We start from the raw sequence: 14197 nt of genomic DNA on the forward strand, positions 1-14197 counted from the left end.
CCCAGCAGTGGGAAATTTACAGGCTGTTACTTTTATAAACCATGATGGTGGGAATTTAATTTAACTACTTGCAGAATACAACCGCAAATGTTTATAATTTTTCAGCGCATCGCAATTCTAGGCAGAAATTATAAGCAAACATAACGCAGCTTTGACCGCTGAACGTAAGTTATTGCGCTAATAAATCTTAATGTGGCGCCGCGGGAGCGCTAATGCTCCTTAATGCCGGGGGGTGTATGTCGGCGCTGTGTGTTTAGGAACGGACGCGTTGGAACATTATATTTACTCTTTTTACAAGATATTATAATGCAGATTAAAGAAATGATTTTCCATCTAATTCGAAATGTATGGAGAGATAATCCTTTAATTAAAACATGTAATATTTTTAGGTGCCTTCCAGAACAAGCAAACTCATAAGTAGATATTATGTATGGTACGTTCCTCGCAGAGTCTGATGAGACAACAATTAAACATATAGGAAAGAATTAATGGCTTCACGTGCTTCCGAAATTTAAACAATCACAATCCTCTCTACTATCAAATTATGGTTTTATGGGATACATTAATTAAGTAAGCAAGTTCGGCTAGATAGGCCATTATATTATCTACCGGCAAACAGCAAAATTTCGTATTGTTGTGTTTTGTGTTACAGGTGAACTGAACCAGTCTGACTACAGGCACGAGTGACATAATAACTTAGTTCCCAAGGTTGGTGGCGTTTTGGAGATGTAAGGGCCAATGTCTTTGAACGATGATGACCATTTGGGTACGATCGTCTGACTACCTATTTCACAAGTTGGTACATTTAAAATGAAACTAAAAAATAAATAGACTAATTTAACCATTAAATACATTTATAATGAACACTGAAGCAATTTAAAAAAAGACCGAACCACGTAATAATTAATAATAGAAAAACATTTTCCATGTAACACGGACAGCGCCGCAGCCTGCGCGACCGTCAGAATTATAAATGAGTGTATTTCTATCGATGTCGATGAACGCGACGCGACAACACTATAGTCGTATATCTTTTTAATAATGAAAGGATTTAGTAAACAAAGTGCGAATCAGGGCTGGGGTAGGGACGACATTTTTTATTTATTTTTATTTGATGCGCCCGCGACCTCGCTACCCGCAGACACTGAATGTGTAATGAGCTGTAATATGCACTTCGGTGTTACAAATAATTTCTATATTATTCATATAATGGGACTTCTACTTCACACTTTGAGTGAGGATAAACATAAAAAATATAATATACTTTATTGAAATTGGATCTTACTTACAATCATCGTCATGGAATAGTATAAAACAAAGTGATCGCTGTCTATCCCTATGTATGCCTATAGCTTTAAAACTTCGCAACGGATTTTGATGCGGCTTTTTTTAATAGAGTAATTCAAAAAAAGGTTTTTGTAGGCTAGTACTCATTTTAAAAGTTTTAATGTGTGTAAAGAATCAGTTCTGTAGAAGGTATATTTCGTAAATCTTATAACCAACCTAATTTTGAATTGCTTCGCTTATAACGCGTTTTTTATAAGAATAAGTTCGAATTGATAATCGTAGGTGATTCATAAGCTTATTGTTTCTTGAATGTCACCGTATTACCGAGCTTGTATAGAGTCCCAGTGCTACGACCGTGCAATGCAAAAAAGTCTATCTCACTCCGCGTCTATAGACAATAAACCCCGGATCGCTCTTAATAATATTTTTATGGCGCCGCTAAAACGCCAGCAGATGCTAAAAAACGAACTTCCCTTTTATCAGAAATGTATCGTACACAAAACATAATCGTATTTAAACGATAATATTATATAATCGGATACGTCTTACTAATACTTTAAAAAGTTATTGTTTATATAATAATATTCATAGATTTCGTTGATGCTACTTAATATATATGTATATGAACAATTGCCAGTGGTAAATAAATACAAGTAATTTAACATTACTTTTCATTTCGTATGGAATTGGGTCACCTGACGGTAAGTGTTCACCACCCATACGCATCCCTGATATGCAAACTGTTCAGTGGCAAAATGTATGTGTGATACCTCCCATGTTAAGCTCAAACAAAGTTAACAAGTCAACATTATATTGATTCATTTATTAATCAATCAAAATCTAAATATACTTTATTCGAGTAGGCTTTTAGAAGCATTTTGGATTCGTCATTTAACACTCACCGATTCGGAATGTAAACTCTACCGAGAAGAACCGACAAGGAGTCAGTAGTTGCTCTTTTTCTTTGTGTTATATTACTTTATTGTTGATTAAAATGTAATCGAAATTGAAAGTATATATACATATATAAATGAATGTTCTCTCATAGCCGGGCTACACACCAATTTGACCGGTACAGGGAGGGGGCTGTCACTCTTTCCACTTCCTAAATCTAAATCGCTCCTGAGAATATATTCATACCTTAATCTGACACTGGATTAAACATCTTTATTTGCGACCCTACCTAGTACTAGGTAAACAGGGAAGTTAAGTTTATTTAAATACCCTCAGAAAATTGCAGTACAATATAATAAATTAATTTTACATTTTAATAAAAAATCCCAGTCGTTTCCCTTTACCGCCCAACGTATTATTATTGATGATAAGAATATCTGGAGCAACAGTTTTAGGAGTGTATTATTTTGAATCAGTCGTTTTATTGTTGGAAGGTCAGTATAAATGTTAGATTGAAAAAATACGAAAGGCAACCAGCTCAGCAAACATCAGTCCACATTACACCTCAGACCTTAAAAAAGTAGCTACAAAAGCTCGCACTATAAAAATAAATAATAAAAACTTTACAAGAATCTCACAGTTTGGCGCGAAGTAGTCGCTGATGTAAGGGCCGCTGTTCACTTGATACATAGCGTCATATAGCGCTTTATCACGCACAATAAAATCTATTCGTCATCACAGGATTACTATCGATATATTTATTGTATTTGTAACCACTCGACCACTGGAATTGTGAGCACGAAATATAGAACGGAGACGAATAACAATATAGTTTGTAGTCGTACGAGATGGTGCCGCGTTTGATGGACGACAAGCTCTAGCAGTCAGGTCTGATCGTGCACTTGTGTGGCGAGATTCGAAAACACGGCGTAATAGACAATGGCTACTGTTTCACGGGTTTTAATTATTTCCTACAGTGTGAATGGGTTTTGAATGCGTACATTTATTGTATCTTCACGTCTCTGCGTGTGGCGCAGCTCACTCGTTACTCGTCCCTGGCGATTATTTGATGAAGGGATTGCTTCAAGCGCTCGGACGTAAACAACATTCTACTTTAGCATAAAATCCGTATGAGTAATGAGTAATTACTATTATTGTGTTGAAGAGTTTGTTTGTTCGAACAAGCTTATCACAGGATAATCGCTTTAGATAGTCCATTGTTTTAGAATTGTAATAAAACAAAATACGATCCTCGGGAGCGGAGCAGTAACGTGTTAACCGATTTCGCCGTGCATCAGCTCGTGTAAAAATATAGCTTACAAAATATTACTAATCCTACACCATTCCACCAAAATAAAAATGTATATTAATCATTCATACAATTATATGTAATAATAATATTAGTTAATTAAGAATTACCGTCTCAGTTTGCAAGGACTTTTTTAGTTATATCCAAACAATTTAAAGATGATGCGATAAGCCCAGGATCCAGGTCAGATACTAAAGAAATATCAATTGAGGCTTTCATTTTAATAACGATTTATGTTTAGTAAGAGATATACTCTGCCGGTAGAAATAACTCTGATCACAGATCTTCAGCGTCAAGTCGTCGCCCGGTCCTGTTTGCGCCGAGCGCTCGCGTCGGCGGCGTATTGGCAAACATCTCGGTTCACTTCCACATTATTTGCTCCGCATTAACTAAATACGCCGCCGGCCTCAGCAAATATCGTCTAAACATGGGAAAAGTTTAAAAACGACTAATGCACGGATTTCTAAGAATTCTGAATATACAAAGAAACGACGTTTTCACACTACATCGCGCTACATCGCGCTACTTTAAAAGGTAACCAGTTACAGATCATAAAAACATATCGAATAATATTTATACAAGCACTAGTGACTTGTGACTTCGAAGCAGTGAATTATTTGATTCAGTACAAATGAACTAAACTAGTAAGCAACCAAATATGACAAATAATGAATATGTAGAACTACCTTTAAAAATGCATCCATGAGTGAAAATGAAATAAACATTATCTTTACCACACTGATATCAAAGCTGTGAACGATTCAAAAGTCCCTTTTTGAATGCCTACAGAATCTAATAAAATAATTCTAGATGTGTGAGAAAATGGTGATGCATTTGAGAATAATATTCCTTCTGGTAATGATTATTTACCGAGAGCGTTTAATGACAGCACAGTAGCGTAAAAGAATCAATATAACAGTAATCAGTAAACAGCCGTCGATAGTTAACGCGTTTTAACGGAGTATTGGTAACTTTCACGGATTACAAATCACCTTATAGCGTGACATATTGCTGGAAAGGATCGCCGACAGATTAAAACTCGAGAATTCTGTGGCAATAGACCATTCAATATGGAAAGTATCAAATCAATTTTATTCAAATAAACTTCATGTCGATTATTAAACACTACCATCGTTTCGGAAATCACCCTCTAGCGAGAAGAAACGACAAGAAACTCGCATAGTTACTCTTGTGAATTTATCACAATTACAGCTTAAAAATATACCCAAGAAAACACTTTGGCACAAACAATGAATATAATTAAGACACTTAATGTGCTGGCAGTTAAGCTGAGTTTAAGTAGTAAAGTGAGATGTAAAACTGAACCGTGTGTATCGCATGTTAACGAAATACAAATATTAGTGAACGTACGACACAAATTAAGACTAATTCCTAAGGCAAAGCGTAGTTTATCTTGAAACTAAATGCTTCTACAAAGCTACCATTAGCAGATTACTGAACGCGTCATTGAATTTGACAATTTACGATCATTAAAACGTTCAGCGCGTTGTGGGCACAAGATGTTAACGTCAGTTACCTCTTCGAGTCCGATTTACATTGATAATGTCGTTAATATCGTACCAGCTAAATATTTACCGAAGGTAATTACATATAGTTACCGGCAATAACGTATTGTTTAATTCAGCAAACATGCAATATTTTTAAGTTACACATAAAGCAGTCAATGTGATATCGGTTGATGCTAATTCGTCCTAAGCTTTCGCCCTCATCGACCTTTAACAATGAAACGCTCATAAAAACGTGAAGCATATTTATGTTTCTGGATACGCAGCGCGAAGGTCGGTCCAGGTAGAGGGCCTCGTGAAATGTATCAATAGAGTGCAAGTTTTGAGCGGAGCGTGCGAAGTGGGAGTCACGCAAGGTGAACCATTTGGACCGCTGTTTTATTTTTTATATATACACTCTCTGTATGGCCTTTGGCGGATGTCAGAAACAACAATTTGATATGTTATTTTAAGAATAAAACCAATGGTTGGACTGAGTCTTTATGGAGTATAAAAATATTCCTTAATATAAATTTGAATCACTATATTAAGTATATCATATTAATAAAGTGTAAATTTAAATTGCTCCCTGTAACGTAAGTTAAAGGTAGCAACTTTGTTATGTAAATAACAACGTTAGTATTTATCTAACTCCTCAAATATTTCTACAAAACGCGTACCTAAATCTCTTTTCCAAAGACAGCATGAAATATTTATGACATTACACATGTGAAATTATAATTTTCAGACTAACCTGCACCCTGCTCTCCGTGAGGCCAATTCGCATCGCAATCTCTTCTCTCATAAATATGTCCGGGTAGTGTGTCTTCGTAAAACATCGCTCCAGTTCATTCAGTTGTGCCGGCGTGAACCTGTTTAACAAATATATCTTTTAAATAGTTATAATTAAGAAATATACAAACAGTCACAACTACCATTGCTAAGTCATATTGCATAGTTCGTTTTAATGCTATTAAAGTTTTAGTCTAAGTACATGCAATAAATACTAGCGGTAGCGGAGCTTAGTTTATACTATTTGGAATGATGTTTAACTTCAGAGCATTCAGTGTTTAGTTTTCCATTTCTCGTATTACTGTGATGTAGTGTGAAGGGTGACTCAGCCGACAGTCAGTGTAATTAAAGCAATTATAATCGTACAACAACTCCAATTCCATGGTCAACAACTGTGTAGCAACATAATGGCCGTCAAAAAGTCTACAGTTACTTCAGCAGTACCTACTATGTGATGCCTCGTTTTGCACTGGCCTTGCTGTTATTTACAAATGTTCGTGCAACATAGTTCGTCATTACCTGGTCCGGTGCCTCTTCTGCTTGGCTGGCTTGTCGCTGTCGGAGGCGGAGGAAGACATGCTGACCGGCACCGTGGACATGTGCGAGCTGTGCTGCTGGTGAATGCCGCCTGCAATGGTAGACTGCGTTGAAGGCTTCGAAATGCTAAGAAACTCCTAAAATTCAGCTCTACAGTAACTTGGCATAATTTTTAAATTCGCTATTAAGCATAAACCGTATCTAATAGATTGTAACGTTTTTTTTTAAATATATATAATAATTCATTTTATGACAGTCCTAGACTACGAATTGTCGTATATCGATAGGATTAAAATATTTCATTCATTTTTTTTATAATGTTTTCGTGCATATTATAACAATCGTAATAATAAAAAAATTCACTGACTCTGATATAATTTATTTTATAAAAATATATCGATTTATATTTATTAACATAAGAATTAACAACATTAAATACCTTAATATAGTATATATACAAATATGAACTAAAACTAGTTACTGTAAAATATTAGGTAGGTATATCAATGATATTATATCTGCAGAAGTATCGATCAGAATTTTTAATCTTTTAAAGTATTATGCTATATAAATTTCAACACAAACATATAATCAGGCATAATTTTATATTAAAGTTACGCACATATGTAACAATATAATACAATTTTATAATTGTAACTTAAAAAACAAATAGTCCATTTGGCGGTACTATATCTAATATATTTTATTAAATAAAAAAGCCAATTTCTGTTAGAGTACTGAATCCGATTGAAGTATATTTTTACAAAAGGCAGGCGAGCTTAAATAGATTCGCCAATAGCCTGCCTGCCTGAAAGTAGTAAAATCTCATGGTATAGTCATAATTGTCCATAAATACTAGAAGTACTAGGTAATAGATAAACCACTTCTTCACCAAAAATCCAAGGCAAGAGATCTAAGATTTTATATCCCTTATGCCTGTAACTGCACTACATAAAAATATTACAAGCAGACAAAACACCATTCCCAAATTTAATTGCTTAGAGAAGGTTTACTTTGTCGCTAATTTTACCATCAAACGGGTCATTCGTCAGTCTCAAGCTGGTCTAAATAAAAATCAATACCTTGCAAGTGGTCGGCCCTGATGGAATGCGCGAGGAGACGCGCGCCCGGCGCATGGTGGCGCTCCACGCTCGGCTTTAGATCGAGCTTGCTCTCTGAGCACTGCTCTTTGTGACCTGCTGAGGGAACGGGGAGCACTGTTAATGGTCATCAAACTGCTTGTGTTTTAACTTTGATTTGAAATCTCTACCCGACTTGCAAAGATTTACATTAAATTGTCATAATTACATTATACAAAGTAATAAGCAATCTAAAACTGACGTTTGTTTTAGTTGCTCTGCTAATAGACTCTTACTGTATCACATAAATATAAATTAAGTAATGTATCTAATGCGTGTTTCCTGACGTGACTTCGTAATACATAATAGATAATGCAGAAAACAGTAATCAGTAGTCAGTTTTAACACAAATTATTTAATTTAAAACAATGTTGTTTAGCTACGATTGCTTACTGCAAGTCTTAAGAAAGGGGTAACGCTTTGCTCACTTATGCAAATAGCTAATTGTCCCACTATCAGACAGAAATTTTGTATACTAAAGGATGATAGCACTTTGAATGGTGAGTGACCCACACACACAGGGGATATCGTGATTCAGATCAAATGGTTGTCAAAGTATTTACGGTGAAGAAGTGATTTATACAATTGTTAGGGTTAATTTTGGTCAGTACCATGAACGGTGCATGAATACCAAATTACTCGCTCGCATTCTAAAATAAATATAAAACACGAATGCATTATGATACCTGTTACAATTACAGATTATAGGAACACGAAATATATTTTGTATTATAATAATAACAGGCAGTAAAACATTTCATTACTGCTCAACATTATAATTTCACGAATATCCGATAGCGTACAAGTATCGTTACAGGACGAGCGCTGCGGCGTATCGCCTGTGGCTTACGGGATTACACCGCGATCGTAAACTGACTTTAATGGAATTGAATCCCGTAAAACAGAACTGCGGCTTCACTGCGCCATTGTCTTTATACGAGAGTCAAATATTTTATGGTTTTTATATAGTAACGCTTTATATTGTAACTTAGGCACGCTTTCGTTTGTTTACTTTACTTATATGTGACCATCATTATTTGATTCTCATCTGCAATTGAATAGTTCATAGATATTCATGATGTCTCGAGGTACTAGTAACAGCCGCGTGGAGTTTTAGATGATGTAAGTTTTACATCCCTGGGGCTCCGAGAGCAAAGAAATTAGTCAAACTCTGACCGGTCGTATTTGATGACCCTGGGTTGTGCAATCGTGCGCATCATACACAACTTTCAGCGGCGCTATCCTAAAGTCTAGGAGCTTGATATTATTATAATCATTTTGGTCATAACCAAACGATATTTTTAATGAGCTAACGGTTACGTTGACGTATTGAATATCATGAAATTTAAGACACGAGCATCTTTTGTAGTTTTTTTAATTTTTAAATTGGACACAAGCGTTTTTACCGACTTCATAAAGGCTATAAAACAAATCAATCAACCTGATCAGATATACTCTAGGAGAAACCATAACGCATTACTTTTTCAGTGAATTATGTTATTCGTGATCTGTTATATGACTAAGAAACTGGAAAAACGACGCCTACTAATAACTTAATATCGGGCCTTTTTATAAATGCTTGTTTTCTAAAATGTCCATTTTTACCACTTATTTCCCATTCCACACATCGATTTTTCCCGTAAACTAAGTATAATCATATGACCCAGGATAAAAACGAATTATTTCTAAATTAAGTAGCGATCGTCAATACTCATATATAAATATGAAATGAAATATAAAAAAACTAAATTGACGCTCGTATCTTGTATACTCATTCATAAGTTAAATATTTTAGTTACCTTCATTTTTTTATTAAGACTTTAATCTATTTATTGGACAATAAAAGCAGTTATATGAAAGACTTAAACATTAGTCTAATATTTTATTTGAAAGACACAGAAGAGTCTAGAAGGTTGACAAAGTGACACAGATTTCTAGGCAGGTAGGGCTGGTCCCTCTGTGAGACGCCTAATGCTTTGACATTAGCTCATGTCAGGAACCAGTGCTTAAGACAATATGTTCCTGTGGAGAGTAGTGAAAAATATATACCTAAAACATCTAACATCGGATCCCCAGTGGAGATATGCCTAGGTAATTGTTGTTGAAAATAATGTTTCATTGATGAACAACTGACTTAAACGTAAAACACTTAAACCGTAGTTAAAGTTTCCCTATAAAATCCTCGTCCAATATATGTTAATACACGGATTGACTTCCAATTTTAGTTTAATAGAGTCGAGATGGCCCAGTGGTTAGAACGCATGTATCTTAACCGATGATTGCAGGTTCAAACCCAGGCAAGCACCGCTGATTCATGTGCTTAATTTGACTTTATAATTCATCTCGTGCTCAGTGGTGAAGGAAAACATCGTGAAGAAACCTGCATGTGACAAATTTCATAGAAATTCTGCCACATGTGTATTCCACCAACCCCCATTGGAACAGCGTGGTGGAATATGTTCCAAACCTTCTCCCCAAAAGGGAGAGGAGGCCTTTAGCCCAGCAGTGGGAATTTACAGGCTGTTGTTGTTGTTTAGTTTAATAAACTCTTTAAACTTTAGAATCATTTAATGCTTCATATACATTATACGGTAATTAAGATTGACTTGAATTCTAACAAATTCATTCAAAATAACAACAATAAAGGTGTTCTTAATATTCTATTTCTCAATGTACGTATGTTCCTAGTTTACATTTTGATGTGAGGGAGCCGTTATCTGTGGGTAGTGTGACCATTATGCAACATTTGGACTAGTTATATGACTTAAATCAACAAATTAGAAAATAAGAATAATGTTACTATTTTGTTAAAGATCTAAAATATCAAATATCATCCTATTGAACGCGACAATCAACGAATTTTATATTTATCTTGAAAATACACACAAATTGATAATTATTTACATACATAGCATCAGAACCGAAAAATAAAATATATTATAGCGATGCTGTTGTCAGTTGTCACTCGTCTAAGGGAACAATTTCTAATGAATTTATTGTTATCTAAAATATGCAAAATAAGCGCGATTAATGGTTACTTTTTAGTCAATTAAATGCACAATAAAAAGTATTTTGAAAATTGTTCATAGATCGTGTGCATAAATACAGATGTATAAATTCCCGTAACAATATAGGACTTCTAGCCAGAGGCCAGCGAAAGGAGCACCTGGTAGGTACTACTCGTTACTGGTCCCTGACTCTAACATACTTCAGCTTTGCGGTGTAAAGGCTCAACAGGGAAATATTTAAAAGACTGTTTGATTTACAAAATTTCAAAGAATACCTACCTTTACATCTGAGTAAGAAATTTAAATTTTTACCGCTGAAGATAAAACCAATTACTTTACTAAACCAATTATTTAATAATTACAAGTAAGAAACGAAACAAAGTGTAATTTTTTTTTTTTTGATAATTATAACATTAAGGTAAGCTATCTAAATAGGGCACATATTTTTAATTGATATTGTAATTATATGCATGTCAGTATGATGGTGTTATCATCAAGATATTTAAATAAAGATATAAGAAGAAGCACTTGCGGGATTCGTATTCATATATAAGCGCATTAAGTGCGGACAGTAACGTCACTATTATTCTCCAAAAAAAGCTTTCATTGTGTACGACTTCCTACTAATTCTAAGCCTACACAAGACAAAACAAAAAGAACTACCGAGGTAAAATTAGTCTGTTCAATTTTTAAAATGATTATAGAGCTTGTCAACTATTTAAGTTTTGCTCAAAAATATTTTAGTTTTGTTTACTGTTAAGATGTGTTATTATGGTCGCTTATAACTTATGACTGAATATACGAGTATATCATAATTAAAGTACATATGTATATTAGCGTTACTTGTATTAGTTACTTCTATGGTATTAAAAGCAAGTAGGCTTTTGTTCCGGATAAGTAGAATTTATTTCATGCTAAAAGATTTATCGTAAACATTTTTAAAATTTAATCTTAATGCTCCACTCATAAGAAGCAAGAAAATGGAAACGAGTCATAAGATGTTTCATTATATCTGCTAGTAGTCGAAGCAATAATAATAAATATATGTATGAGATACAGAAACAATTACGAATTAGAGTTAAACACTCTTTAGTTTTTTTTTATTTGAATGTATTTTCTATTAAAGCATGATACAATCGAATATATACTTAGGTATTATACGGTTGGCTAAAATAAAACTGATTTACAAATAATTCCGCAATTATTAGGTACAAAGTCTTTGCACGAATTTAATTTCAATATAGAATTGGTGCAGCTCTATATCTTTTTTAAATTGGAGACGGTTGTTACCAGTTCTCTTCTACTTTAACCATTTTTTATGGTATAGGTTGGCGGACGAGCATATAGGCCACCTGATGGTAAGTGGTCACCATCACCCATAGACAATGAAGCTGTAAGAAATATTAACTATTCCTTACATCGTCAATGTGCCACCAAACTTCGAACTAAGATGTTATGTCCCTTGTGCCTGTAGTTACACTAGCTCGGTCACCCTTCAAACCGGAACACAATAATACTGAGTACTGTTATTTGGCGGTAGAATAACTGATAAGTGGGTGGTACCTACCCAGACGGGCTTGCACAAAGCCCTAGGAAGGCCCCATATACTCGTACATAGGAACTTATAAATGTCTCTTTACATCTTGTGGGTTCAGGCAGAATCTCTAGTAGGTAATTCCCCTACTTATATAGCTCATGTTAAGTATAAGTAAAATTTTCATAACGTTTCAATTGTATAGTTATGGTAACTGATGAGATAGCAAGAAGCTCATTTAAATATTGTTTAAATAAAATAACTTAAATTTTAAGGCTTTTCTTTAATTTTAATTTGAAATGTGTACAACGGATTAGGATAGTAGTCGCTATACGAATACTAAAAATAGACTACTTATTTATTATATACCCAATTTTGTATTTATTATTTTGAGCAATACAACATTTAAAAATTTTTGTATCGAAATAACATCTACCTCCATAATTTGAAACCCAAAGCCGACTCAGAGCATTGACAGTGTAAAATTGTATTGATAGCTAATCCCAAAATATTAATAAAAAAGTATCGATTAAACAATTGTTTGTATAATAGTTAGTTAGTTGACTTACCTCCTAAGGCTGTCGCCGTGAGATTATTAAGCATGGCCTCAAAAGGCCAACCCTGGCCACCCCCTATTCCGACATCTTCTCGTCACTTCCTCACCAAACCCGAGACTCCCGGCACAGTTCACAGTTCACGTCAAAAACACAATAAAATATCACTAGTTTTTAGCTCTACTGTTCTCTATCCGGCTTCGAAGGACCAAAGGACATTTTAACTTTTTTTAAAAGCACAGGGTAAAAAATATCAGATCACACTCGCGAGCACAAAAAGACAAAATATCAGTGAAAACGCGGCTTAATACAAAATAATTAGCGTTATATTATACCCAATTAGTTTTAATTACGACACCGCTCAACTTATTTACACACTTAATTTTTGTTATAAAATTAATATAACCCGTTTAGTATCAATTTGTATAAATTTGCAGTTTGATTGGTACGCCCTTAAAATGATCGTTTAATGTGGAAACTCGCCGTCGACTGGTACAAAAACAGATAGTGCTCACATTGTTGTCGAGATAGCGATCGAAATACGAACATGGAAAAATACATCCGTCTCACTCCGACACGCAGCCACCCCATAAACGTTCGAAACGATATTCAAACTCGCATCAGTAATGGATGTTAACATTTTGTTTACGGCCGATTTGAACAAACGAATAATCTATTATTTCATTCGTGCCCGTATTATTGATACGACGCTTTCGCCTTCCTGCAATATTCAGCGAGTACACTTACGTTCGTCTCTTTTTAACAAACGGTCAACCAGTCGAGTTTGGTCGCATCTATCTCTTTCTTTTGTAGGATTTGTAAGTCTGTTGGAACGGTGGCGGAGGAATTCGACCAATCGCAGCGTCGGGAAATCACTTCTCGCTTCAGGGCTGGCCCAGAGCAGATATTGAAATATTATGTGTATAGTTCGTTCAGGGCGTTTCGTTCTTTTGTAATGGAAAAAACAAATACAGGCGGAGGCTATAGCGGTACAGATGTTGGGTAAATACGAGTGCTATTGGGAAATATTTCAGACTTGAGTGCGATGTCTTGTACCGTCTCTTGTTTTCGGACGCCGTTGAATAAGGAATGCGTTTTGGATCGTACATTTTTTTGCTTTTGAAATATTTAATTTTCTTGGTGCTCGGGAAAGTTTATTTTGTGATTGTAATATTGTACGTTTTAATTCGCCTTAAAGATGGACTCTATTTACGAAGGAGCAAAGGAGGTTTTACTTTTAGTACCTTGAAGTAAATTATTTCCTACACAATTTAACATTTTACTTTTTCAATACCAACGACACGTACAATTCTTTTCTCTCTTCTGTCACATTACAGGCAGTCTCTGAAGGTTTATACCTTATTTAAAAAAAAAAATAGTCTTAGCCGTCCTTGAGCATTGTTGCTAATGAAAAATTTCCAAAATAACAATTTGACGCGGTTATAGTAGGTACTTTTGAATCATTATGGTAAAGTATTGAATTTAATGTAATACTACCACTGATTCAAATAAGAAGATCTTACCGAGAAGATCCGGCAAGAAAGACAGACCTACTCTTTTGCACCAATTTAATAACAGACTATTTCAATAAAGTTTCATTTAATTTACACATACCTATCCTGTCAAGAATCCAGCAAA

General features: G+C 34.7%; 1 protein-coding gene across 1 annotated transcript in view; it reads right to left on the minus strand.

Annotated features, from left to right (window-relative positions):
- Nucleotides 1-13006, minus strand: part of LOC124539425 (homeobox protein orthopedia-like) — a 35189-nt gene extending 22183 nt beyond the window's left edge. The window contains exons 1-4 of the mRNA XM_047116820.1: nucleotides 12575-13006; nucleotides 7407-7523; nucleotides 6307-6415; nucleotides 5750-5867 (exon numbers count right to left, since the gene is read on the minus strand). Of these exons, the coding sequence (XP_046972776.1) occupies nucleotides 5750-5867; nucleotides 6307-6415; nucleotides 7407-7523; nucleotides 12575-12608 (378 nt within the window). The 5' untranslated portion in view covers nucleotides 12609-13006. The remainder of the gene's footprint in view (nucleotides 1-5749; nucleotides 5868-6306; nucleotides 6416-7406; nucleotides 7524-12574) is intronic.
- Nucleotides 13007-14197: the final 1191 nt, after the last annotated feature.

The sequence above is a fragment of the Vanessa cardui genome, chromosome 22, assembly GCF_905220365.1.
Source record: "Vanessa cardui chromosome 22, ilVanCard2.1, whole genome shotgun sequence".
Taxonomy (NCBI): Eukaryota; Metazoa; Arthropoda; class Insecta; order Lepidoptera; family Nymphalidae; genus Vanessa; species Vanessa cardui.